General features: G+C 48.1%; 1 protein-coding gene across 1 annotated transcript in view; it reads left to right on the top strand.

Moving 5' to 3' along the window:
* The window catches only part of GALNT17 (polypeptide N-acetylgalactosaminyltransferase 17), a 433,455-nt gene that overhangs the window by 390,528 nt on the left and 16,382 nt on the right, over positions 1–26,545 (top strand). The window contains exons 7-9 of the mRNA XM_036279727.1: positions 10,623–10,808; positions 13,225–13,362; positions 20,501–20,596. Coding sequence (XP_036135620.1) covers positions 10,623–10,808; positions 13,225–13,362; positions 20,501–20,596 — 420 coding nt within the window. The remainder of the gene's footprint in view (positions 1–10,622; positions 10,809–13,224; positions 13,363–20,500; positions 20,597–26,545) is intronic.

Raw genomic sequence — 26,545 nt, forward strand, 5'->3', positions numbered from 1 at the left:
GGTAGAACACCTCCTTCAGGCCCACATGAGAGGAGTCTTCAGCACACCTAGCTGTCAGGGAGGCTGGCATACAGCTGCCCACATTGCAGCCTGTGCCTCAGAGAAGTTGGCCCAGATCTTCCCCCTTGGTGGTGTCCTGTTGGGTTAGGTTTGGCAACAGATGATTATGGCCCAAGTAGAGAATCACGTGATTTGTTTGTTCTGTTGGGGACCAAAATAGATGTTAGAGTTCAATGTCAGGGACTGAGATTCATCATTTTCTTAGCGTATGGGTATCCCATCCAGTTGTTAGGATCCTTTGCTGATCAAACCCACAATGTTTGCATTAACAGATTTGAGATTGTGAAACCTACTGGTGTAACTCTTCATACTGCTGTCCCAGATTCACTTAGGAGGCTCATCTAATGATTTTGAAGTTTCATTTTGTGCCAAGACCCAAGTAAAGCAGGATCTGTGTTTGTCTTTCCCTGATTTAAATGCTCCAACATGCCCAAGAGCACTGCATCCAAGGAAGGGCCCGTATTTCTGGTCTTCAGACTCTCCTATGGGGCAGCTTCCTGAGATGGTGGCCGATGGACAGATGTTTCATCTGGTGGGTCTATCAGGCCTGATCAGACCTGGCTTCACCCTAGTCCTAGTCCCAGCCCCAAACTGCTGGCAACCCTGCAGCCCCTCTCTCCTTCTGCAGATTTCTGGAAGTGATCATTGGCAGGACCTTTTATCTAGCCCTGACCGAGCCGGTTTTAGTGAGGGAGCTCGGGCACTAGAGAGCGCGATCCCCTTTGCGGACCTCCTGAACCGTGGTGATAGGATGCACTGTGCAGGACACAGACATTCCAGTTTCTTTCCAGATCACGAAGCTCTGGCCCCTCGGTGTTAAAAACAATGAAATATCATTCATTTTCCTCCTGTGGGTAAGCACGGTTCACTGTAATTGCACCCTGCCAACTCCTGTTTAATTCTAGGCAAAATGCGGACTAAATGACGGGAGAACACGGGTGCACAGGTAGGGGAATGACGGCCCCTCTTCTGGCTGCGTTCGCACCAAGGGTCTAACGCAGTCTTCAGCACATCCCTGGCGTTCCAACTTGAAGGCAAGAGCGGAGACTATGAGTAGGACCCTGTCTAAATTGCCTGTCTGTCCCTGGCAGCAGTTAGCTCTGCGTGCCGGTCTTAGTAAACATGTGTATGGTATTGAATTGAATGACTCGGGAAGGTCGATTATTTACAAGTTAAAGGCATTAATCAGGCTGGGTGCCAAGAGGGATAACATGCTTAATACCTACTTAGTGGGAGCTGCTCTCACAGAACCGTCAAAGGAAGGAGTCTGTGAACAGGGCAGAGATAGGACAGAGACGGGAGTGGAGAATGCTGACACAGGAAACTCCTGAGCAGGAGTGAAGGGGGGGTGCTGGAGGGGTAAAGGGGGGCAAAGAAGTGAGGGCAAGCCGGCCCAGCGACCTGAAAGTGGGCTATTTGGGATTGTTTTTCTAACACAGAAGCCCAGGCCCTTCCTGCCACTTACATGCTATAAGGCTGGGGTACATTTTAAACTGGTGAGCATAGATCCAGTATTACCCCCCACCCATTTTATACTTTTAAGGGCATAAGCAATAGCAACAAAAATCAAAAGAAACCGGCTCTCCCACCCGGCTTCCATGCTCCATGAATCCAGCTGCTTTCGGTGTGCGTGTCTTTCCTCCTCTGAATCACATGTCACGTACAGGCTGCATTTTAATTCCTCGTCTGGTATTAAGAAAAATGACTTGCATTGACTGGCAATGGAATCCAGGTATTTAGGGGTTCTTGTCACTGTGGTAGCTACATCGAGATGCGTCTTGAGGTCCATATTTGTAAATCCTATTTCTGAGAAACAGTAATAAATAAAGCAGAATTGAAATTGGATTCTCACAAAAGGACTTTAGGAGCAAAACCATTATGTGTCCATCCAATTTTGTGGGATAGAATGTGCACTGAGCTGGGAAAAGCCAGCTCACCGTCTCCGGGATGGCAGAGAAGGTCGCTGAGGACCAGGGGCATCTCTGGGAGCCCCGATCTCCAGGAGGGTGAGCCCAGCCCTCGGGAAGTGGGTTACCAAGTAGTCCCTAAAAGGATTGGTAGGATGGGAGTAACAAATTAGATGTTCTCTTAACCACAAATCGGTGTCGTTGTGAGTAGAATTTACCAGCAGACGAAAGGCCACAATGTGCCTGTACTTGGATTATGGAATGGGGCTATTCATTTATGTAATGTCTGCATCAGTTCCTCTGATGTTGTTTTTAACAATGTAAGTGGGTTTAAATGGCTTCTGAAGTGACTTCAATCTGGTACCAGGAAGAAGTCCTGTCCCTGGGAAGGAGACACCTGAGAGACTCTGGAGGGGCAGGGCTTCCCCGCTCTGGGGAAGGGCAGGGGAGGCCCAGCGCAGGACTTGCAGGTTCTGTGCGTCTGATGCAGGTCAGTCCTTGCAAGGAGGTCCTGCGAGTGAGGTACTGAAGGCCAGGCACCTCCATCTCTCCTCACGGGGGGAGCCCAGAACCCCTGATTATCCAGAATGTCAGGAGCTGCTGGCCACAAACCACAGGGAGCCATCAGGGTGTTTACTTAATTCTGGGCTCTTAGGCTCCCCTCACCCTACCTTTTCCCCCCCCTTTTTTCTTGTACTCCAAATCTCCAGGACAAAATATAGAGAAAATTGTATTTCCCTCTCTCTTGAGAGATGTCAGGGACATTTCCTGTTAATTCAGGTATGTGAGTTGGGAAGAAAGCTTACTGAACATAGACTGGAGAAGTTTTATTTCCTGTACCCCTTTCTGGCTGCCTAACCTGTTTTTGTTTGTTTTTGTCTGTTTCTTAATCGTCACCAGAGGATTTTTTTCCCATTGATTTTCAGATGGAGTCAAGGGAGGGAAGGAGGGAGGAAGGAGGAGAGAGAGAGAGAGAGAGGGAGAGAGGGAGGGAAGGAGGAAGAGAGAGAGAGAGAGAGACAGAGAGAGAGAGAGACAGATGTGAGAGAGACACATCAATTGGTTGCCTCCTGCACCACCCCAATCAGGGTCGTGGATTGAACCACAACCGAGGTACGTGCCCTTGACCATAATTGAACCTGCGACTCTTTAGTCTGCAGGCCAATGCTCTAACCACTGAGCAACACCATCCAGGGCTGCCTAACCTGTTTTAACTCCCTTGGAATTCTCCCATTTGAGTCTCAATGTTTCATTCTTTCGTCTTATCAATGAAAGAAAGTCCAAAACTATTAAGAAGCTTTATAAGAGTCTACTGGAGCCAATGTGAGGACATGCCAGGAAGCAAGATGTATGGGTGGAGCAATGCTCCGGAGAGTGAGTGGAAGTTCTGCAGGTTATTTATGCATCCGAATCAAAGGAGACAATGTAAGGAGGGTGACGTGGAACCCACTGGTGGTAGGTTAAGGAGGCAGGAGAAGGAAAGAGGGGAGATCTCTAGGACTGGATTACAAGTAAAGAGGAGAAACCCTTCTTCCCATTAGTGGGCCCAGGATAGATAACCTTGAACAAGGTACAGCAGAAAGACGGGGTGCAGGCAGCAAGATGGCAATGAGGGGTGTCACGGCCTTGTGCTCTGGTGCCTGCAGTTGTGCCTAGAGGGGTCTGGAAGATGACTCCCCTGTTTCAGAGGTACGTTATCCTAGATGCAGAAGAACAACGGACAGGGCTGCTTAGGGTAAAGCTTGGCCTTTGCTTAAGAGGCTGTGGGCCTGGCATGTGACTACTCATCGTGACCTGCCAAGCTAGGAATTTGCGACCAGACCATCCTCTGTGGTTACTCTTGGTCCCTGAGCTTGTCAGACCTGCCACGTGGCCCCCTAAGCTTGTAAGGTCTGCTGTGTAGCCCCTTTTACATTCATAAGAGAAAAGCTAAACAGAACTTGGGGAGATAACATAGCTCATGAACTGACATCTGTAAGACATCAGGGTGGGACGCTGCATCCTCACTGCAGCCTGCGGACTGCAGAGTTGCTTTGCTAGGTTGGGCTGAGAGATCTCAATGGATGGCGCGGGCACCCATGGTTACCACTGGAGCAGTTACAGACCTTGTGGGTGGAGGGTGGTGTAGGGGAGAAAAATCTCTCCTCTACCCTTCCAGGTTCTCGGCTGAGGCCACTGTAACAAAAGACAGATTAACAAGAAAACATCAAACATGTTTATTGACAGGTATATCTCATATATACCTGGGAGAAACTCAAAGGAATAGCTTAGAATTGGCACTCTAATACCATTTTCAGCTAAAACAAAGGAAGAAGGGTGTGGAAGACCAGCTGTGGGAAGGGAACCAGGAAAGGTACCATAAGCAAGGGTAATGTTTGCTATGCAGATTTAAGTCAGTGCCTCTGCATGAATGAGAGTCTTGGGATTATTCCTTTATAAATTTAAATTTCCCTTACGAAAGGGGAACGTCCACTCTGTTGTCAGAGCTTCTCCCGTGTCTGCTGTTTATCAAAATAATCCTTATGCCAAAGAGGCGTGTTTTGGGAGGGCATGTTCTAGTCTCCGGCAGTGGCCATGACTGGGGCTGAGTGGGAGGAGCAGGCAAGGGAGCCGGAGCCGAGAGAGGCACCTCTGAGGGAGCGTGTTGGCCAGGTCTCTGAAGGGCACCGTCCACGCATGCACTTCAGCCACAGGCCTGGACGTTTGAGGGGAGACTGTTGGACTGGACGAGCCAGGGCAGCTCATCGGCATGCCAGTCCTGCCCGTGTATTCAGTGCTTCTTGATCTGGGAGAAAACTTCTAGAATCAATCCAGGACCTCCTCTTGGCAGACGGTGCTGGAAGCATGAAGAGAGATGAGAACGAGGGGTTGGAAATCTAGCCTTGGCGTCATGATGACGACGATGACCCAGCTAACGTGTTGAGTCCTTACTCAGAGCCAAGCACTGCTCTGGCACTTGACATACCGCACATCTCATCTGCACCTTCCTAAAGCCTTGCGAGATAGGGACTGCTATTATTCTTTGCAGTATAGGTGAGGACATTGGGTCACTGAAAGGTGAAGTTTCCCAAGGTCAACTAATAAACAGGGGAGCCAGGATTACAAGCAGGGGGGTTAGAACCAGGTCCAAGCCCGGAACCACATCTCTGGTCTACCTGTGAAGGGCTGGAGGACTATGTGTGTCCCAGATATTTACATCCACCAGCTCAAGTGATCCTCACAACAGCTCCGCGATGTGGGCAGGTGTGTAGTGTAACTCCACCTTCTAGGTGAAGAAGAGCTGAGGCCTGAGAGAAGAGGGGCAGAGTGACTTGCTAACATCACTCAGCGGCCAGCGAAGTGTTCTGAGGCATGGCACCGTCAGGTCACACCGCCTGCTGCCGAGGGGAGGTTGGATGGACGGAGCTGTGGAGAGGTAGTTCTGTGGTCCAGGTGTGGCAGCTGCAGTGATGTTGGAGGAAGAGGTCTGGTGGTCATGGGGGATGTGAAGGGAAGTGAGTGGAGGTGAGCCACAGGTAAGAGGCATCGTCTTCGGGATTTGGTGATGAACTGGCCAGTGCTGAGGACGAGAGGGCTCAGGATGGCACTGGGTTTCTTTCTGGCTTCTGCTGCTTCCTGTTCAATCTGAATGATTGGAGTGCGGGGTAGGGAGAGGGCTCTGGGCTTCCTTCTATAACAGCATCTGGGCTCTTTCCAGAGGGCAAAGGCTCCAGAGGGAGCCTGGAGCATCTCAGGAGAAACAGCTTGCACGTTATCATGGCTCTCAATGACAGAGTTGAAAATTCTCACTAGATTTCTTTTTTTTTTTTATCCTCACCACCCGAGGACATTTTTCCATTTTTTGTGCAGATAGAGTGGGAGGGAGAGAGAAGAAGAGAGAGAGAGGGAAACATCGATGGGAAAGGGACACATCGAGTGGCTGCCACCCGCACGACCAACCAGGGCCGGGGACAAACTGCAACCGAGGTACATGCCCTTAGCGGGAACCGAACCCTGGTCTCTCCGGACCGCAGGCGGACGCTCTAACCGCTGAGCCAAACCGGCCAGGGCCTCACTAGATTTCTGAGGCCCAAACCTACTCATTTCTGAATACTTCCTGCTGCTCACGATCAACAGCTGGTCTCTTAAAATGCTGGGGTAGGGCTCGACCCGGGATATTTGAATTCTTGTATTGGTTTCCAAAGTGGGCCACACAAGAAAATCCACTTGGGTACAAGAGGAATATACTAATGCTTTTCTTTCTCTACCACTTTAAATTTCTCTATCTATGTACATTTATCATGTGTAAAATATATTTGTACAGTTGCATATGTATATAACTTAAAATGGATAAAGTAAACATATTGGAGGATATGCTCTAATTATTTTCCAGATGAGAAAATGTATCAGAAATGTTCTGAGGCCACTGCCTACAAGAATAGCTGATATAAGCAAACCAGTCACGTTGGCTTTGGCTCCTTGGCGTCCCTACAGCTTTTCACCTCCACCTGGGCAGTGGCTTCAGGCTCCCACACTGTCTTCTCTTGCTGACCAGAGTCCTCAGTGACAGAGGCCCTGGGGAGAACACGATCTGGGTGGCACCTGGTACAGTAGACACCTGCACCTCTTCTCAACACCCGGGGACCACAGCCAGGCTAATTCCCCTTTGGTCAGGCACGTTCCAGCTTCTTTCAGCCCCTGGAATATTGAGTCATAACACCACAGCCTCAGAAAAGATACAGTGTGTCCAAGGTCAGTGATTCCCAAACCTGGTTTCTTTGGCTATTCAGGGTCTCCTGTGGTTCCGTATCAATTTTAGGATTAGTTGTTCTAGTTCTGAGAAGAATGCTGTTTGTATTTTAATAGGGATTGCATTGAATCTGTATATTGCTTTATGTAGTATGACCATTCTAACAATACCAATCCTCCCAATCCATGAGCATGGTATATCCTCTCATTTATTTGTATCCACTACAATTTTTTTTTTCTTTCTTCAATGTCTTACAGTTTATAGAGCACAGGTATTTCACCTTTATGGTAAAATTTATTCCTAGGTATTTTATGCCTTTGATGTAATTTTAAATGGGGTTGTTTTCTTAATTTCTTCTTCTGATCACTCGTAATGGGTGTATGGAAATGCAACACATTTCTGTATATTGATTTTGTATCTTGTAACTTTACTGAATTCATTTATTAGCCCTAATACATTTTTTGTAGAGTCTTTAGGGTTTTCTATATATAGTATCATGTTATTTGCAAATAGTGAGTTTTACTTTTTCCTTTCTGATTTTGGTACCTTACTTCTTTTTCTTTTCTGATTGCTGTGCTAAGGACTTCCAATACTAAGTTTAATAGAAGCGGTGATAGTGGGCATCCTTGTCTTGTTCCTGATCTTAGAGGAAAAGCTTAAAGCTGTGGCTTTGTCATATATAAGCCTTTCGTTATGTCGAGGTATGTTCCTTCTGTACACACTTTGCTGAGGGTTTTTATCATAAAAGTATGTTGAATTTTGTCAAATGCTTTTTTCTACATCTGTTGAGATTATCATATGATTTTTATCAATGATATTTTTCATATGGTATGTCATGTTGATTGACTTACAGATGTTGAAGGATCCTTGTATCCTTGGAAATCCCGTGTGGTCATGGTACATAATACTTTAATGTATTGTTGAAAGTGATGTCTTCTGCCTCCGGAGGACTGGGTAGGTTTGGGCGGCTGTTTGACCCAGTGAAGAACGCTGCCGCTGTATGTCAGGCTGCATGAGCAGGAAACCTGAGAGCCATTCTCCCTCCCTGCCGTATGCAGTCTGTTCCTGATGGCTTTGCCTCTTAACCCTCCAACCTGACCATATTCCTGTGTTTTCTATTCTGCTGCCCTAGTCAAAGCTATGATGTTTCTCCCCTGGATGACAGTAAGAACCTCCCGTTTTCTGTCCCCCCTCCTCACTGCTGATATATTCCCCATACTTGATCTTTTCAAATCCAAATCCTTCAGCAGCTTTTCATTTAGAACGAAGACCCGTTTTCTCAATGGGGCCTACAGGCCCTGCTGGTGCGAACCCCCTTCCCCTCCACCTTCCTTCACACTCCTCTCCTCTCTTCCACGCCTGGGTTCCAGCCACAGGGCTGTTCTTTTAGTTCCTTGAATAGCTTGTGTGTATCAATTCAGTTTGTAGAAGCCCAAATATGGTGGCTTAAAATAACAGCAATCAATTTGCTTACAATTCTGGAAGTTGGCAGTTGGGGCAGGGGTCAGGAGGGTATTTCTTTTCTCTTGGTGACATTAGCTGGAAGTGTCTGGCTTCTCCCAGCCTAACTCGCACGCTTGGGTCCTCAGCCAGGATGACCGCGAGGACTAGACCTCCCTGGTTCCTTGGCCTTTCATTCTTGGCTCCCTCACAGGATGGGGGACTCAGGATTCCAAGAGGGAGCAGCTGGAAGCTGCAAAGCCTCCAGAGGCTGGGCCTTGGGCAGTGCAAAACACCACTTTTACTGCATTTGGTTGATCAATGAAAGTCATAAGACCAGCCCAGATCCAAGAGGTGGGAAAATAGACCCAACTTTTTGATGGGAGGAGCAAAAAAGTCACATTGCAAAGAAGCATGGGAGGGATTGTTGCTGCCATCTTTGAATGCAGTCCACTGCACCATGCCCTTCCTACCCAAGGTCACGGCAGCTGTGCTGGCTGCCTGTGCTTGGGGCTCTTGTCCACTTTTCTGCTTGAACTCAGTTAGCTTAGTCTGGCCCTTCTGGTTTCACTTGGAGTGTCCCACCCTAGGGATGCTTTCTCTGAGTTCCCTGGCCACATCCCTTCACTGAATGCTAATTTTTCTAGTAGCGTGTTGCTTTCTTTCATGGAAGTTAGCTTCGTTTCTGATATTTTGTGATGATTTAATTAATAAAATTAATAAATTGCACGTTAATTTAGTCAGTGTGTTTTCCTTGCAAGATCATCAACTTCATAAAAGCAAGGGCCTGTCTTTTGACACTCTTCATTTCATTCCCAAGCTAGAAATTGGGCTCTGAATGGATAATTTCTGGATAAATAAGTTAGTTAGCACCTGCTCCTGGAGTCATTACACCTGATGGCCCATCACCATTTATACATGGCTCCCTTCGCACTTCCCAGCAGAGGGTCACCAAGAGTAGTGCCATAGATTCTCTGTTCCATATATTTGTGCATTCATTGGCCATATCGTGTACGTGCCCTGACCGGGAATTGAACTCGCAACCTGGGTGCATCAGGATGACACTCTAACCAACCGAGCTACCCAGCCAGGACCCCCTGAATTTTGAAACTGTCATATGCCACATCACTGTGGAACTCTGCGTCTTTGTACATTGTCCACCCCTGGAAATTCAGCCACCCTATTCCCCACAGACCTCTTACAATATTTTGCCTCCCAGACTTGGCTTCCTCACCCATGGGGGCACCCAGTTATCAGGCCCCAAATCACACTTGTCAGAACCACCCACTGTCTACTGATCTCGTAGACCACAGTCTCCTCATTGAAGGAAGGAGCATGGTGAGAGAGGACTCTTGGTGATGGGGAGAACCTCGGCGGATGATTTCCATGTGGTATAACCAGAGCTGGGAAATGGAGACAGAAGACCACACGCACATGACTTGTGCCACCCTGTTTAATCAATAAAGGCCCCGGAGAGGTGGACACATCCTTGAGGTGCAGTTTCCAGGAGACTAAAGGTAGAATGGCCTGAAATGACCCGGTCTGGGACGAGCGCACCTTGTTCGTGCCGACCCGAGTCAGTTCCCAGTCAGTCTCGTTTGTGGAGAGCCCCGGAGCCTCACAGCAGGGCGGTCTCAGGAGTCCCTGAAATTTCTCGGTGTCTTCTTCCTCTTCTCTCCACCAGTACCAGGGCATTCATTTTCACAGATCGTCCCTCTGGACCATCAGAAATGGTTTCTTTTTCCTGCCTGGACTGAGAGTACTTGGATGGTCCAGCTTACCCTGCGAGTGGGGCCTGGGAGCCGGGATGCCTGCCATGCCCAGGCAGAGGATGGCAGGCGTGACTTCCTTGGGTTTTTGCATCTTGCAAAGGCAACCATCCTTCCGGCCTTCCGCCTGGATATTCCGGCAACACTGAGGCCTGCACATGATCACGTTGGGCGGATGCTTCCAGAAGACTGGGCATCTGTGCTCTCGGGACTCCAATATAGAGCATGTTAACCATGCAGAACTAGACTACTGTGTACTTGGTGCTGATGTGAATAAAGATGGTCTTTTTTTTTTTTTTTTTTTTGGTTTGAACTTTTTAGTCTAGGTCTTCAGGGCACAGCTTCAACCAGGTGGGGACAAAAATGTTCATGGATGCCCATGCACTGCTGAGAACGAAGAAAATTGTGCGACCCCAGGATCCTTAGGTTTATAGGCCTCTCTTACCCAGATATGGATTTTATATCCTAAACTATTATATCTTTAAAATTCCCCACATTTTCTTTTATACCTGTTTTAGTTAGGTTAGGTTAGGCTATACTGCAGTAACAAACCAACCCTGAAATCTCCGTGGCTTTATATATGAAAATGTGACTTCTCACTCCTAGATTGTTATTTCTCAGTGCTAAGTCTCCTGAGCCATTGCCTCCGGGCCTTGGGGAGGGGCGGTGACATCTGGGAATTTCTCTGTCAGGCTGATCAAGTCCTTGCACCCCCAGGTGTGGCTCTGCGGGGGCAGCATGGAGGTCCTGCCTTGCTCACGGGTGGCCCACATCGAGCGGAAGAAGAAGCCATACAACAGCAACATCGGCTTCTACACCAAGAGGAATGCTCTCCGGGTGGCCGAGGTCTGGATGGACGATTACAAGTCTCATGTGTACATAGCGTGGAACCTGCCGCTGGAGGTAGGCCCAGCAGCCCTCCCCGTCTCCCTAGAACAGTGAGCCTTGTGTCTGACGGGCCATCGATCCCTTTAATAAGCTGATGCTTCCTCCCCAGAAAGATGCTCACACTTGCAAAATTATGAGCGCATTTTGAGAGAGTCCACAGATCTCCAGGTTTTAGAGCCCTCGCTGTCCATGGGGACTGTGACGACAGAAATCTCAAAATCCACTTACAAAGATTAGAAGGGTCATATTGTGTTAGTCCCGGTCTTACTACATTAATCTGGATGCCCTGCTCCTGGACATACATTGTGTCGAGAAGATTCTTGCCCACAGGTTTTGGCAGCAGACCCTGTCCTCTGCTGTAACCGTGTGTCCTCCCGTGGAACTCCAGTGGCCTCGTGACATGTGCCCCTACTGTATGCTGAATCCCATGTGCATATGGCTCTTCAGCTCACCCCCAGATTCCGCTCAGAATGTAGCGTAGGAAAACACCCATGTTACTGCAGCCGTTGGGTCCCAGCCCTGCCCCTTACTAGTTATGAGATCTTGAAAGAATCCATGATATGGTCTTTGTACCTTAGGTTCCTCAGCTATGGGGATACTAGCAGGTCCTCCTCCCTCGGGCGGTTGTGAGAACAAAATCTAAGGTACGAAATCTAAGTACCTGTGGCATCCTTAGGACAGTGCCTGGCACAGGATATAGGGATGCTGGTGAGTGTTGTTTGTCCTCCACAGCCCGGCAGGGTGACCTGAACCCCCAGCCACAGTTGGGTTTATCTCCTCAGCCTGGTGTCCGAGCCATGCCCTTGAGAGAGTGGCCTGGAACTGTTCCTGTGGAGAAATAGCAGCCCCTGTATTTCAGGAGGCTGGAGCCCAGAACGGCAGAAATGCAGTTGAATGTGTGCAAGGTCTGTGGATAAAGAAGAGTTTAGATCACTGTTGTTACAATTGTAGAAATAAGGGTCCAGTGTATTGAAAACCCCGGTGGCACTGCAGCACTTTGAGCTGTTACACTTTAAGTGATTTTGCATGTTATGATATAAAGATAGGCAACATTCGTTGAGCCCTTATTATGTCCCAGGCACTAGATAAGTTCCTTATTTGCAGTGTCTCATCCAGCCCTCGTAACAGCTTCATGACTTAGGGACCATTTGCCTCAGTTTCTTCATCTGTGCAATGGGGATGGTTAACATTTATTTCCTAGGGCTCCTGTAAAGCTAAACATGAGGCTTAGAACAGAGCAGGGCAATTATTAAGTGCTCAATTAATGCTAGCTTGCTACAAACTTGGTGTGATGTCCATTATACAGATGAGTAAACTGAAGCTCTGGAGGTTAAAAGTAACTTGCTTAAGGTCCTGCACATAGCACATGGCAGGGTGGGGGTGCAAAGGGGAGTCTTCACCACCTCTGCCCACAGCCCTGGGGTGTCAGTGGAACAGGTGTTAGTTTTCCTGTGTGCACACAAGGAGCTGTGACCCAGACCCGTGCTGTGACTTAGGGTCCTAAGACCTCAGGCTGCCGACTTCATCCCAGTGTTTTCTCCATCCTTACAAACAACCTCTGGTCCCTAACACCAGTGCACCCCACCACACTTTTCACAAGCAACCGCTCTCATTAATCATACTAAGTATATTAAAACAGAGTTCAATATTGCTGCCCAGGTTTGCCTTTGAATTTTAATGTTTGACATTTAAAGGAATGTTTCTTTGGAAATCATTGTTTGGCTGCCAAAGAAGAAATCTTAATGAAATAATTTGAACTCCTCCCCTGGGTCCCCATGATGCCGCCTGGCTGCCCGCCTTTCTGGGAGAGAGCATCCTGTCTCCTCTAGCTCGGGGGCCATCTCGTGGCTGAGTCTGTGGTGTCATATTTCAGCCACTTTATTTCTCCCTGTCAGCACACAGCAGCCCATTACAGGTTCATTTCTATAAAAGCAGAGTGAATTATTCATTAGAACATTATTACAAGCTTTGCAATGGAAAATTATTTTCACTTCTGCATAAATGAACTTCACCACGAGCCAACAAAGGGGGAAATTACACATGCGTAGAAGGAGAGACAGGAGGTGGTTTATAGGCATGTATTTTCTTGTCTTAATCAAATAATTCCCTTAATAATTGGCCCAGATAGTCACTCAGGAAATGCGGGAGAGACGGAGCTGGGGACAGGGTGCCGCATCAGGGTCTCAGGATCCCTCTCGCACAGCGACGACCAGGGCAGCTGGTTTGGGGGACAGTGTGCGGTGCCCAGGGGAGAGCAGTGTCTAGCTTGGGGCTAGATGATTCGAGAGGGCCCCTCAATCTGGCCCTCTGAGTTAGCATGCACAGAAGTTAAGATTTCTCTCCGATGGTTTTTCCGAGGGCGACGCCACCGTCCTTCTCCTCGGCCGGAGCTCCCCGGTCACTGACGCCCTTTGCTTCTCTCTACTTTCAGAATCCGGGCATTGACATCGGCGATGTCTCTGAAAGGAGAGCCTTGAGGAGAAGTTTAAAGTGCAAGAACTTCCAGTGGTACCTGGACCACGTCTACCCAGAAATGAGAAGATACAATAACACCATCGCATACGGGGAGGTAATGCAGACCGCGCCTGCTCTCAGCTCGGACGGCCGCCTGGGGTTGGGTGTTGCCTTGGTGGGGGAGATGAGGAGCAAGGTCCCCATGCGTTCATCGGGGGTGGCTTTGACAGTGCAGTCCCTGACAGCAGGCTCGCTCCAGCTGGTGGAAGGGACAAAGGGGATGTTTCAGTGAAGCATGAGACGTCCCTTTGCCTGGGCTGTGGAGGGGAGGATGAGTTCTCTTTGGGACATTTTGATTTTGAGGTCCCCTGGGACCTGTAAATGGGACATTAACTAAGAAGGTGGGTGTTAAATGAGATGGGGACACCATTTGCTCAGCGCTGTGGGCCGGAGCCATTTACCGCCATAGAAAGGGTGCTTTTCAGATTTCCTGTGATGAGACAGCGTCACCTTTCTACTCCGTAAGACAGATTGACTTTTCTCTTAGTACAGATGTCATAAATAGGAATTTTAGAAAAATTTGACAATAACAATAATGGCACTGGACACTCACTGAGTGCTTCCAAACGCCATGCACTATTCCAAGTGCTTTTCACACGTGAATTTGTTTCACTGTCACCATATGAAGTGGTAGCAGTATTTCCATTTCATTAATAAGAAAGCTGAGACTTAGAGAAATTAAATAAATCGCCTAAGGTTTCACAGCCCATTAGTCCTGAAGCCGAGGTGGACATAGGCATTCTGATTCTATAGATCATGTGTACATTTTGATGTGTGGTCTTCTTTACTGTGTGTGTATGTTGTTTTCTATCAAAACTATATATTTGTATATACACCCATTTATGCTTTTTGTGCACTCATAGCTATATCTCTAGATCTAGGCTGAAGCTACAAGGCTCTCTTTACTTAGAGTGTTTGCTTTTTCTACAACTGTGAATTTTCCTACTTTATGCCTGATGCCTTTTTAAAAAATTTATTGGGGTGACATTGGTTAATAAAATTATATAGGCTTTAGGTGTATAATTCTGTAATACATCATCTGTATATTGTACTGGGTGTTCACCACCCAGAGTCTCCTTCCATCACCATTAACTCCCCCTCTACCTTTTTCTACCTCTTCCCACCCTTTCCCTCCGATAATCACTGTGCTGTTGTCTCTGTCTATGAGGATTTTTTTTTTGCTTAATCCCTTCACCTTCACTGAGCCCCACAAGCCCCCCCCCCCCCGACAGCTGTCTGTTCTCTATGAGTCTGTTTCTATTCCGCTTGTTAGTTCGTTTTGTTCATTAGATTCCACATATGAGTGAGATATATGAGTGAGATCATATGGTACTTGTCTTTCTCTGACTGGCTTATTTCACTTAGCATAATGCTCTCCCGGTCTGTGCATGCTGTCACAAAGGGTAAGATATCCTCCTTTTTTTACAGCCGAGTAGTATGCCATTGTATAAATAGACCAAAGCATGTTTTGTGTTGTTTTTAATCCTCACTCAAAGATATTTTTTTTCCCATTGATTTTAGATAGAGTGAAAGGGAAAGAGGGAGGGAGGGAGGGGGGGGGAGAGAGAGAGAGAGAGAGAGAGAGAAAGAGAGAAGCGTCGATGTGAGAGAGACACATTGATTGTTTGCCTCCTGCACAACCCAGACTGGAGTCAGGGATCGAACCTGCAACCCAGGTACATCCCTTGATTAGAATTGAACCCTCGACCCTTCAGTCCATGAGCCGATGCTCTAACCACTGAGCCAAACCGGCCAGGGCAAACGTACCAAAGCCTTTTTATCTACTCATCTACTGATGGGCATGTGGCTGCTCCCAGATCGTGGCTCTTATAAATCAGCCCCAGGTAAAGCCTCAGGGTCTGGAACTTGGAACAACGGGGAGCTTGTTTCTGCAGGGACAGTCTGTGGTGGTCAGGGTCACTGAGGACTCGGAGCCAGCCTGCTGGGTGAGTCCACTGCCTGGGGTGGCTCCTCTCACTGTCCACTCGCTGGTCTGTACCGCGCGGGTAGGGGCCCGCTCACTGCACAGGGTTGTGGGGAAGATGTGGAGGGTTCTTAGAACAAACAGTACTTGGCACACGGCAGTACTATTAACAGCAACTGTTCCTCAGATAAAAGCATGGTTCGGGGCGTTTTGTTTGTTTGTTTTTCATTATCTTACTTTGATAACAAAAAGGAAGCATTGGAAAACAATGGGCAGTGAATGGACTATTCGCAAGACAATTGGATAAATTGCCTAGCTCATTGGAAAATAAAACAATTTAGATTCTTATAGCTCACCATATCCCAAAGTGAATTTCAAATCAACTATAGCATTAAATGAAAGAGGAGAAAACCGTGATAGAACCATGCGGAAACAGATAGGAATCTGATCTCTGAAAGGCGAAGGAAGGGCTTTCTCAGAATCAAAGCCGTGGAAGAAAATGCAAAGGGAAAGGATAATGGATCTGAGCTCATAAATATTAAAGTAATCTATACATCAACCAAACAGAGAAATAATATGCCAAACTGGAAATAAGTATGCCATAAATATTGTAGATGAACAGATAATACCATTAATAGATAATGAGCCCTGCAAATTGATTTAAATAAAAAAGTCAATCTAAATAACAAAATTTTAAATCCCAAGAGAAAAATAAAGTACAAAAGGGAATACAAATAGTTGAAAAATACATGAACATTTTAACTGATTTTATAATCAAAGAAATTAAAACTAATTTTAAAATATATTACAATAGCTTTTTTTTTTCCCCTACCACCAAGTGAATAAATACTCATTTTTAGAGTATATGTTGGTACTTTGCCAGCAAAGTCTCGGTAATATGAAAAACCACATGTCCTCTGGTGGGAGCACAATTGAAATGAGCTGTTTTAGAAGCAATTTGAGCCCTGGCCGGTTTGGCTCAGCTGTTAGAGCGTTGGCCTGCGGTCCAGAGAGACCCGGGTTCGGTTCCCGCTAAGGGCATGTACCTGGGTTGCAGTTTGTCCCCGGCCCTGGTTGGGTTGTGCAGGTGGCAGCCACTCGATATGTCCCTTTCACGCAGATGTTTCTCTCTCTCTCTTCCTCTCTCTCCCTCCCACTCTATCTGAACAAAAAATGAAAAAATGTCCTCAGGTGATGAGAAAAAAGAAAAAAAAAATCAGTTTGAACCACATGTATTAAAGGGCTTAATGACTGTCATTCTGCTTGTTTCCTAAGCAAATAACCCGAAATGAAGACAAAGATTTGAGAGTAAAACTGTTCAGCTCAGTGACTTTTTTTGTTGTTCGATCAAAAATTTTGAATCTGACTTGAAGTTTCGTTAAATAGACTACCTTAGTGGTTTGAAATGTTTTGCATCCATTTCAAAAGGTTTGGACAGAAGTTGAATGACATGAGAAAAGTATTGATAATATAATTCTTCAAAGCAAAACATCAGGATTCTACAGCTGAATTAGCTACGACTTCAGGTTGGAAGCAAGTGAGGGAATAGCACAGGGAAGTAATGATAGTTTTAGTTACCTCTGAGCAGCGGGACAGGCAGCTTTGTGTGGGTACTTCGTCATGTTTCCCAGTTATCTCTAGTGTTTACGTGATAATATTATAATTAGAAGAAAAAATAGTATTAGCAAAGAAAGAATGAAAATGCTAGAAGGTAGCCAGCTGCAGGGCCTGGCAGCCTCAGGGATCTCAGGATAAACAATGTCTTCGGAGCGAGCAGTAAGGCCTTGGAGGTAGCACGGAGCTCAGAGTTGATTTGGAGGGGGAAGGCTTGTTTTTGCAAAATCTCCTCTCTCGAGTAATAAATTGAATGTCTACATTCTGTAAAAAATATGAAGATGAAAACAAAACTTACTCCAATTCCCAGTTCTCAGACGGGATCAGTGTTAACATTCTAGGCATTGGCTGTTACTCCTCTGTTCGTTGGGCTCACCATTAACTGAAACATATTTCAGATGAACTGTAGCATTAAATGAAAGAAACTAAACTAATCAAATTCAGTTTGTAACAAAATCCGCCATTATTTAGCCCTCTCTATTGTTTTTAAAGTGATTTTAGAGAGAGAGGAAGAGAGAGGGAGAGAGAGAGAGAAACATCCATGAGAGAGAATATTGATTGGCCGCCTCCTGCATGCCCCCCACTGGGGATCTGGCCCACAACCTGGGCATGTGCCCTGACCAGGAATCAAACCAGCAACCTCCTGGTGCATGGGTCCCTGCCCAACCACTGAGCCACACCAGCTGGGCTACACCTCTATTTTTTTTTTTTTGCAATTTTAAGTATTCTATTTTTTTTTAATTTTTAAAAAATTATTTTTATTAATTTGTTTTTGTTACACCTGTTTCTCCTTCTTTTCCCATTGACACCCTCCTCCCCATCTCCCCACCCCTTCCCCAGCTTTGTTGTCCATGTCCATTGGTCATGTATACTTGCATATAAGTTCTATGATTTATCTCTTCCCCCCTGAACACCCCCTCTTTTGGGGTTTGTCAGTCTGTACCCGACCTGTATGTCTCTGGGTCAGTTTTGTTCATCAGTTTGTTTAGTTCATTATATTCCACAAATAAATGAAATATGTGATATTTGTCTTTTTTTGCTTGGCTTGTTTCACTTGGCATAATACTCTTCAGGTCCCTCCATGTCATCTCTAATGATAAGAGATCTTTCTTTCTTACAGCTGCATAGTACTCCATTGTGTATATGTAGCACAGCTTTTTTATCCACTCATCTACTGATGGGCACTTGGGTGTTTCCAGATCTTAGCTATTGTAAATAGTGCTGCTATGAACATGGGAGTACATACATTCTTTCTGATGGGTGTTTCAGGCTTCTTAGGGTATATTCCTAGAAGTGGGATCACTGGGTCAAATGGCAGTTCAATTTTTAATTTTTTGAGGTAACACCATAGTGTTTTCATAGTGGCTGCACCAGTCTGCATTCCCCCAGCAGTGTACTAGAGTCCCCTTTTCTCCACACCCTCGCCAGCACTTGTTGTTTGATGATTTGTTGATGGCGGCCATTCTGACAGGTGTGAGGTGATACCTCATAGTTGTTTTAATTTGCATCTCTCTATTTTTAACACTCAACTCTTGCCGGTTCTTTTCACCACGCCAGAGCCCTGAGCGGTGGAAAGGGGAGAGGCAGAGTGAATTCATACTGTCCAGGCTGCTCACCCCCTTCATTTCTCGTGTTCAATTCTGTCCGAGACTCTCCCTGGGCCAATGAACATTTCTGGGGTTTGTGCTCCTTTCTCTCTCCTAATTTTTTTTGTTTAACCTGGCTTGTTTTTGTCTTTTAAATCTTTCTAGTTATTTGAATTGTTTGGGCCTTGCTTTCGATAATGTTATGATAACCTCTCATTGATGTTTCTATCTCTTCCTCCCTTTCTCTCTTCAAAAAAACAAAATGCCTCTGAGCCACTGCAGTGAAAGGTCAGGTTCTATGTAATTAACGTAATTAACGTTGAAGCTGCACACACACTTTTTCACCAGCCTCTTCAACTTTCCAGTGTTTGTTAACATTACCTGGGGTTTTAGACCCAAACATGATTACACCTTATTTGCATGTTATGCCTTCTAGAAGAATAACTTGGTTGTCCGATTCAGCTTAGTGACAGATTATCAGTATTCAGACAACTGTACTTTAATGCTCACTCCTGCTAGTTCTTGTCCCCGCACCAGACGCCCGTGCAGTGACCAAGGGAGACAGACACCTCCGGGCAGGTGTCGGCCCTGGCGTTTCTACCTTACCACACACCCAGTGTCAGGGCCCAGGCTTGCTTAGACAATAGTTCACTTTTCGTTGGTTTTAAATTTGTATTTACCTCTGTTGGCTGGAAGGTCTCAAGATAATTCTTAAAGGAAGAGGTGTGTACACTTTGTGTCCTGACTTGCGTGCATGAGACACTGCCTTCCCCATGCGGAAGCACTTCCGTGTGCACGGAGCATCGGCCACCAGCTCTGCTGCTCAGAACACAGTCAGCCCGTCCTGCCCTGTGGCCTGCACTGCCCCAGCCCCTGGCTCACTGTTTCTCATTTTTCTTTTCCCTGGAAGCATTCTTTTTCTTTTATCCTCACCCAAGGACATGTTTGCATTTATCTTCAGATAGAGCAGGAGGGAGAGAGGGAGGAAGAGAGAGAGAGAAACATCGATGTGAGAGAGACACATCGAGTGGTTGCCACCCACATGACCCCAATGGGGACAAACTGCAACCGAGGTACGTGCCCTTAGAGAGAACCGAACCCCGGACCCTCTGGTCCGTGGGCTGATGCTCTAACCGCTGAGTCAAACTGGCCAGGGCTGGAAGCATTCTTTATGTGAGGACAATACAGACACAGTGTACATAAAGCATGCATGTGCAGAATAATAATATAAAGCAAAAATCCATGTCCCCACCACCCGGCTGAAAAATAGAACATTGCCAGCATCCTTCCCATGTAACCTTTTCAACGTTCGGCTCAGGGGCCGAACCCCTTAGTCGCTGAACCCCTCTTCTGGATTTGCCCCTGGTTAGTTTGGTTTCCATGGAGAATGTAATCTGGAGGGGACCGTGTGGACATGGGGAAGACCAACATAGCCGTTTTCCTGCTGGTTGAGATCACAGGTGGGGAGGGGCGTGGACACCCATGTAGAACACAGTGCAGCTGGAGGATGGAATTAGGTAAGTTTTGTCTTGGGGACTTTGGTCTGTCCCTCCGCAGGTGCATCTGAACCCCTAGGATGGTGCCCGGCACAGCGTAGGCATTCAGTACACATTTGTTGAATATATAAATAAATAGTACTAGTGCTCTGCATGATGGCAAGGCTTGGTTTGTGGTTCCATTACTAGTTCCCATGCCTCCGAGCCAGTAATGACCCGAGAAGCTGACCCCCGCTTCCCAGGGCTATTGAAACCAGTGTTGGTGCCGAAGTCCACTTTGGATGACCAGTGGGTGACCAGTGTTTCCATGTCCAAGTTTCCTGAGATCCTTTTTCATGCTGGCAGTGGGGGAACTGTGTGGGTGAGGGTCACAGGCACAGGGTTGTGTCCGCGGCATCCACTGAAGGGCTCTGCAGGGGGATCGCCGCCCAGACGCTGGCCTTGGTCCTGATGTGGGGTGTTGCCTGGCCTTCCCACTGAGGAGCTGGGACCATGACGCTGTGGACCGGTGGCAGGGCAGCAGCGGCTCCGCCGGATGTGGTCTGACGGGCGATGTTTTGCTTTTCCCTGCAGCTTCGCAACAACAAGGCAAAAGACGTCTGCTTGGACCAGGGGCCACTGGAGAACCACACAGCAATACTGTACCCGTGCCACGGCTGGGGACCCCAGGTAGGAGCCATCTCTGACCAGGAAAGGAGTAAATGCCGTGGCCCACAGGGGATTTGTGGGACTTCTGGTACCTTTCATCGTCTTCTGCTTGGGTAGTTGTTACCCATTTCTGGGGGAGCTTTCTGGTTGTTTCTCCGAGTCAGGGGAAAGATTCACAAGTGGTTGCATCAGCACAGGTACTAAGAGGCTCCGTGGGCATGTGTCATACTGAAAGGAAAATGTAAATAAACATGAGAGTCATTTTCTAGGAGGCAAGCACATGTGTTGTAATTATAACCAGCTTTGAGGCTGGCTTACAACCGCAGAGACAGAGTTAGCCGATTCCCTCCTGAAAACCCGGTTGACGTGGCCGCCCTGGAAGGCCATCGTCAGTTTGCTGGGAAGTGTGACCTGCTGTAATGCTGGTACAGAGCCAGGCTCCGGCGGGAAGGAGAAGGTGCTTGCGGTACACTTCAGAGAACGCGTTCTCTGATCTCGGCAACACACAAGACAACTCAAAAAGGACAAAGTGACCAACCAACAGATTGAAAACAGAGCCTGGTAAATGAATTTCCTTCGACAACTTTGTGCTAGCCAGTGGTGAGTGTGTGTGTGTGTGTGTGTGTACACAAAGAGTTTAGCAGAAATTCTCTAAGATTGGAAATAAACATATTAAGAAATGTCATTCCACTTGACATTCACAAAATTTAAAACATTTTTATGTCAGTCGGCAGTAGTAAAAGGCAAGCTACAACTTGGGAAGACATTTATTGTTCCATTCCAGAGGAGCGCTAGATGTCTGACTCAGAGCCACCCTCAGCGAGTCTCCTGTGCAAACAAGACACCCGACAAAGTACCCTGTCAGCTCCTGTCGTCTCCCATCCTATGAACACACCTGTTCACATGCAAATGCACATGTATATGCACATACTCACACATGTATACGTAAAGGCTCATGGGTCTTCTCTGCTCAGAAAACTTTGTTTCCTGTAAGCCAGTACTAGGAAAGAGAAGAGTTGTGTTCCCTCTACTCTTACCACAGGTGGTTCTAGCCCAGAGCCCGGCCTCCCTCCGAGGCGATGGGTCCTTCGAAAGAGGGATGCCACACAGATCCAATCCTGAATTCTTTGGTCCTTGCTGCCACTCTGGGAAACTGAGGCATAAGGAAACTGAGGCATGGAGAGGCAAGTGTCCGTTACCAAAGAAGACTGGAACCCAGACCCTCTAGCACAACGGAAGCATTTTGAGTTCAGATCTCATCTATGGGACTGAAGATTATGTCCTGAGCCCTACCACCATTTACGACTGGCGACAAGTGCCCGGGGGAGCAGGGCAATGACTGGGAAGACCAGCTCCTTCCCATTGGGAAATGGGGCTTTAGCATCAAAGGCAGTGCGGACACACGGGTGCAGTGAGTGTCTTCGTCTGTCCAAGCACTCATTCTCTCAACAAGTCCGTCTTGATCACCTACTGCAGGCGCTAGTCACAGTCGTATGTGGCAGTTGATAAGTTATCCACCCTGCTCTGGTGTATACTTGAGGGAGAGAGACAAGTAAAGATGCAGGAAACCTACAGTATAATAAGTGTGGAAAGAGCAAGACAGCTCGGGGTGCAGGGTGCTGGGAGGCAGGTGGCCCTGTCTGATGGGGGCTTGGAGTGCGAGGAGGGAGGAAGAGCTGAGAGAGGAGGGAGATGGAGAGGCCGATCGGCAGGTAAGCTGTGCTCCCCAGCACGGGTGCCCACACTCCATCGCGGCGGAACCACCTGGAAGCTGAGTCAGGAGGTCAGGGGAGGGCCTGAGATTTTATATTTTCACAAGTTCCCAGCTGATGCGAGTGATGCTGGGACTTGACCCTGAGGGCAATGGAGAGTCACTGAAGTGTTCCTCTGGGGGCCGGTATGTTTCAGCTGCGCAGAGAGACCAGAGGGGTGCAAGGAGGGAGGCCGGCTGTGGAACCGTCCTGGCCTTCGGCCTCTACTAACCACATACAGTTACCCCGCCTGGGGACTAAGGAGTGACATACCCCGGAAGCCATGGCTGTGGTGGGGAGCTCTGGCCTGCAAGGCATGGTCAAGTCAGTGTTTTAAGAGGCTGCATCTTGGGACAGGACAAATGAAAAGCCAGTGACGGGCCACAGTTGGTCTTGGGCAAGATGTTTGGGGGTTGGGGACATGGTGGTATCGATCCAGGAAGGCAGCAGAAGCCTGGACACTGAGGAGCCCCGGGGAAGTCCACTTCTGGGCCACATTGCCGTACAGGACTGTCTTTTAGGGACATCCCAGGAATAGCTTGAGAAGAACACTTAATTCCCAGGCTTCTTTGTCCAGTCTTCTGAATTGGTGGCATTTGAACTGGGTACTTATTAACTATAACATGATTAGATACTACTGTGTTTAAATATTTACATAATCAAAAACTGGTCTGCAAAACCATCCTCTCTGAATGAGAAGGGGGGAGTAAGGATGGTTTAAGGAATGTCTCCTGAGGCTCCTTCAGATGCTGCTAGGCTTTTTAGTGAGTGTTTCAGGGGAAAGATTTTTAAGCCACTAGTAAGCTCTCCGCTAACCCTGAGGACCAGTGCATTGAAGTGACTGTCTGCCTTCTGTGGCCACTGCCTCGAAGGCCCCCTGCCCTCTCTGTCTGTCCTGGTATTCAAAACACCCTCTAATGCCCTTATGATGCTCACAGCTCTAGGCATAGTCTGGCACGGATCCCGCCATGAACTTGACCTTCTTCACCCTTCTATCCAGAGCCTTTACTCCTACTGCATGCCCTCCCTCGGGGTCCTAAACAGATCTAGCAGGTATGCCCAGGTGCCCATCTCCCAGACAACATGATCAGAACTTAGTCTTTGCCCTGACGATGGCCACTGGTTTGCTCCCTGTGGAGAAAGGAGCCAGGCCCCACGTCCTCCTCTCCTGCTGGGAGCTCAGTGCCAGTCACAGCCCAGGGCCCCCGCCTTTGCCGGAAATAAGTGCGGTTTACCTTTCGCCAGCTCCACCTGCGCGCTGAACTTCCCTTTCTTGCCACGGAGCTGACCATGGGGCGGCAGGCTCACTGCTCCCTCGGTTCTGGGATGCATAAGTCGGCTGTGCTTGTCTTCCAAGTAAATCTAATGTTGTTCTTTGTTCTACCACATGTTCAGAATTATAGTGCACGCTCACTGCTGCCCTCCAGCCCCCAGGCCCCCCCTGCCCTGGCTCATCAAGGGCTCTCCCCTTCCTCCTACACAGCTCCCTCTGCACTAGGAGTCGTCCCCACCCGTCTCGGGCCTGGGCATCGTTTTAAACAGCGTCATAAAGTGCTGTGGGCTCAGGAGGCTGAATCAAGGCTCTCTACTAAGGTGACTCCCCAAAGAAGGAATTGGTGTTCCGTGGACATTGTTAGCTTCATTAATGGACTCTGTTGTCATTTATTATCAAACGGCAATTAAACAGAGATAACATGGGCACTGAGGAGGGCAATTTCCTGTCTTGCAACTTGTTTGTCGACAAGATGGAAGCTGTTCCCAGCCACTCAGAGAGCCCGCCCGCTCGCTCGCCCGTGTCTGCCAGCCGTGGCTTTGTCTGGTCACTGATTTGGATTAGTCTACCATGCCCTTCTTTGTTGAGCCTACGTTTGATTTAAAAATAGGGTATCAAGGACACGGCAGCAGCCTTTGTGTCGGCTGGACCCGATTTAGAGCAGGGTCTGGTCTAAGGATGCCACGGACTCCACCCCGTTCCAGGCTGCTGCCATCCTGGGCCCAGGTCAGTGGGTCCCCAAGCTGGAGCAGCCAAGGTGTCCCCAAGGGGGTATCAGGCACGGGAAAGGCCTCCTCAGCCAGCACCTTCCTGCCTTCTCTCCCAGCCTATTCCATCAACCCTCCCCATCCACGCTTCTGAATTCTCTCCACGGCAGAGGTGGGGTGGGGGGTGCAGTGCTCAGGGGGCGTTATCTCTTCCCGTGGCTCTGGGGCTGCTCTGAGCTGACCGTTGGCCTGAGGGCCGAGCCGTGTGACAGGCTGTAGTGGGGTCCAGAGCCCCGTTCCGGCCCTGCCTGCAGACGGCTCTGAGCACCCGGGCCAGAGGCAAGGCTGGGCCGAGGCGGGACCCGGGGCTGAGAGGCTGCTGACAAAGCCACCGCTATTTATTTATTTATATTTTTTTAATTTTTATTTATTTTTTATCCTTACCCGAGGACATTTTTTCATTTTTTGTTCAGATAGAGTGGGAGGGACAGAGAGAGAGAGAAACATCGATGTGAAAGGGACACATCGAGTGGTCGCCACCCACATGACCCAAACAGGGCCGGGGACAAACTGCAACCGAGGTACGTGCCCTTAGCGGGAACCGAACCCGGGTCTCTCTGGACCGCAGGCCGATGCTCTAACCGCTGAGCCAAACCGGCCAGGGCAAGCCACCTCTATTTTAGTAACATGTCCAATCCAGTCAGTAAGTAGTGGCTTCCCCCTTTACTGACAAGAAAATTGAGACTCAGGTAGCACCGTCCCACCCTTCAGACTCAAGTCTGCTGACTCCTGACCGTGGATACTCTGCTGTGCCATCGGGAGCCTGTCTCAGGTCCTTGAGTCCCCAGCTGCTCTCTAGCCCACAGCGGGCCATGGGAGAGAGCACTGAGTAAGCAGAGAGCCAGAGCCGGGCCAGTGGGATGTCGGATCAAAGGCGAGGGGGTGGGGGGCATACGCCATGTTTGGGGGACAATAAGGCAATTGGCTGAGACGAGACAAGTGGTGAGGAGTGGCCAACAGGGACAGAGTACTGAGAGGCCCGGGGCTTCCCACCCAGCATCCCAGGTGTGTCCACAGGATGGCCAGCCCCCGGGAACTCATGACAATGCTGACCCGAGTCCCACCCCAGGCATACTAAAGTGGGGCCCAGCATCTGCATGTTAACAGGCATCTCCAAGTGCTTTTTTCTAATCCACACAATTATCCATCATCTGTTATGAGCACAGCCGTGTGTTAGACATATGCCTTCACATATAATGGTGAAGGTGTATCTCTGTTTGCCGGGACAGGTCCAGGTTATGCTTTATGCCCCGGCCTAATATTTTTAAATTATAATACAATTTCAGTATACTCATTCATAATTCATAAAACCCAATTATATAAACAGTATAATACTATGTATATAATTGGGTTTTAAGGTAAAGGTCACTCTTTATAATGTATAATTTTGTGAGGTTTGACAAACATGTGGTCAAGTAGCCCCACCACAGTCAAGACACACAGTGGTTCTGCCACCCCCTACATTCCCTGAGCCCCTTTGTAGTGAATCCTGCCTCTGCCCCGAGCGCTTTACACACACCACATCTGAGGACCAGCTCCCCTGGGAAGGTGCAGGGGACCCTGCATGGATGCTGCGCCTGTACAAACATAGAACGTCCCCACTGATTCTGCTGTGGGTTCCTCCCGGGTGAGGACCACAGCTCTGCAGCAGCCCATGCCATGGACAGGGCGTGACCAGTACAGGGTCCGAGTGCAGTGGTCCCGGAGTAGCACTCTGAAACAGCTCCTCTCTGTAGTGGGACATTCTTAAGACAAGGTGTGCACCATGGAGAGGAATTGAGGGGTGTCAGGCTCTGTGCCGAGGACCTTCCTGATTCACTGAGATCCGGAGAGGGTACCACAGGGTTCCTTCTGTTTGTCCTTCTACCAGTACGTTTTATTCTTCCTCTCCCCTCTTTTCTGAGAAGCTCACATTTCTCCCCTTAGTTAATTCATCACCACAATGACAGATGAGAATTCTTTTATCCCATAATTAAATTTAATCTGATCTTGGACTTACTCTCTGATGGCTTCATCTCTTAAGCGCTACATCATCCAACACCTTGTCACGATGATGCATTGTGCCAATAAGGCACAGTGCCCCACTGGAGTGACACGGCTCTGGCGAGCTAATAGCATGTGGAAGGTGTCTGGAAATGCAGAACGTAATGACATTCAGCAGCTTCTTGGCTTCCAAACA

The sequence above is a fragment of the Molossus molossus genome, unplaced genomic scaffold, assembly GCF_014108415.1.
Source record: "Molossus molossus isolate mMolMol1 unplaced genomic scaffold, mMolMol1.p scaffold_m16_p_3, whole genome shotgun sequence".
Taxonomy (NCBI): Eukaryota; Metazoa; Chordata; class Mammalia; order Chiroptera; family Molossidae; genus Molossus; species Molossus molossus.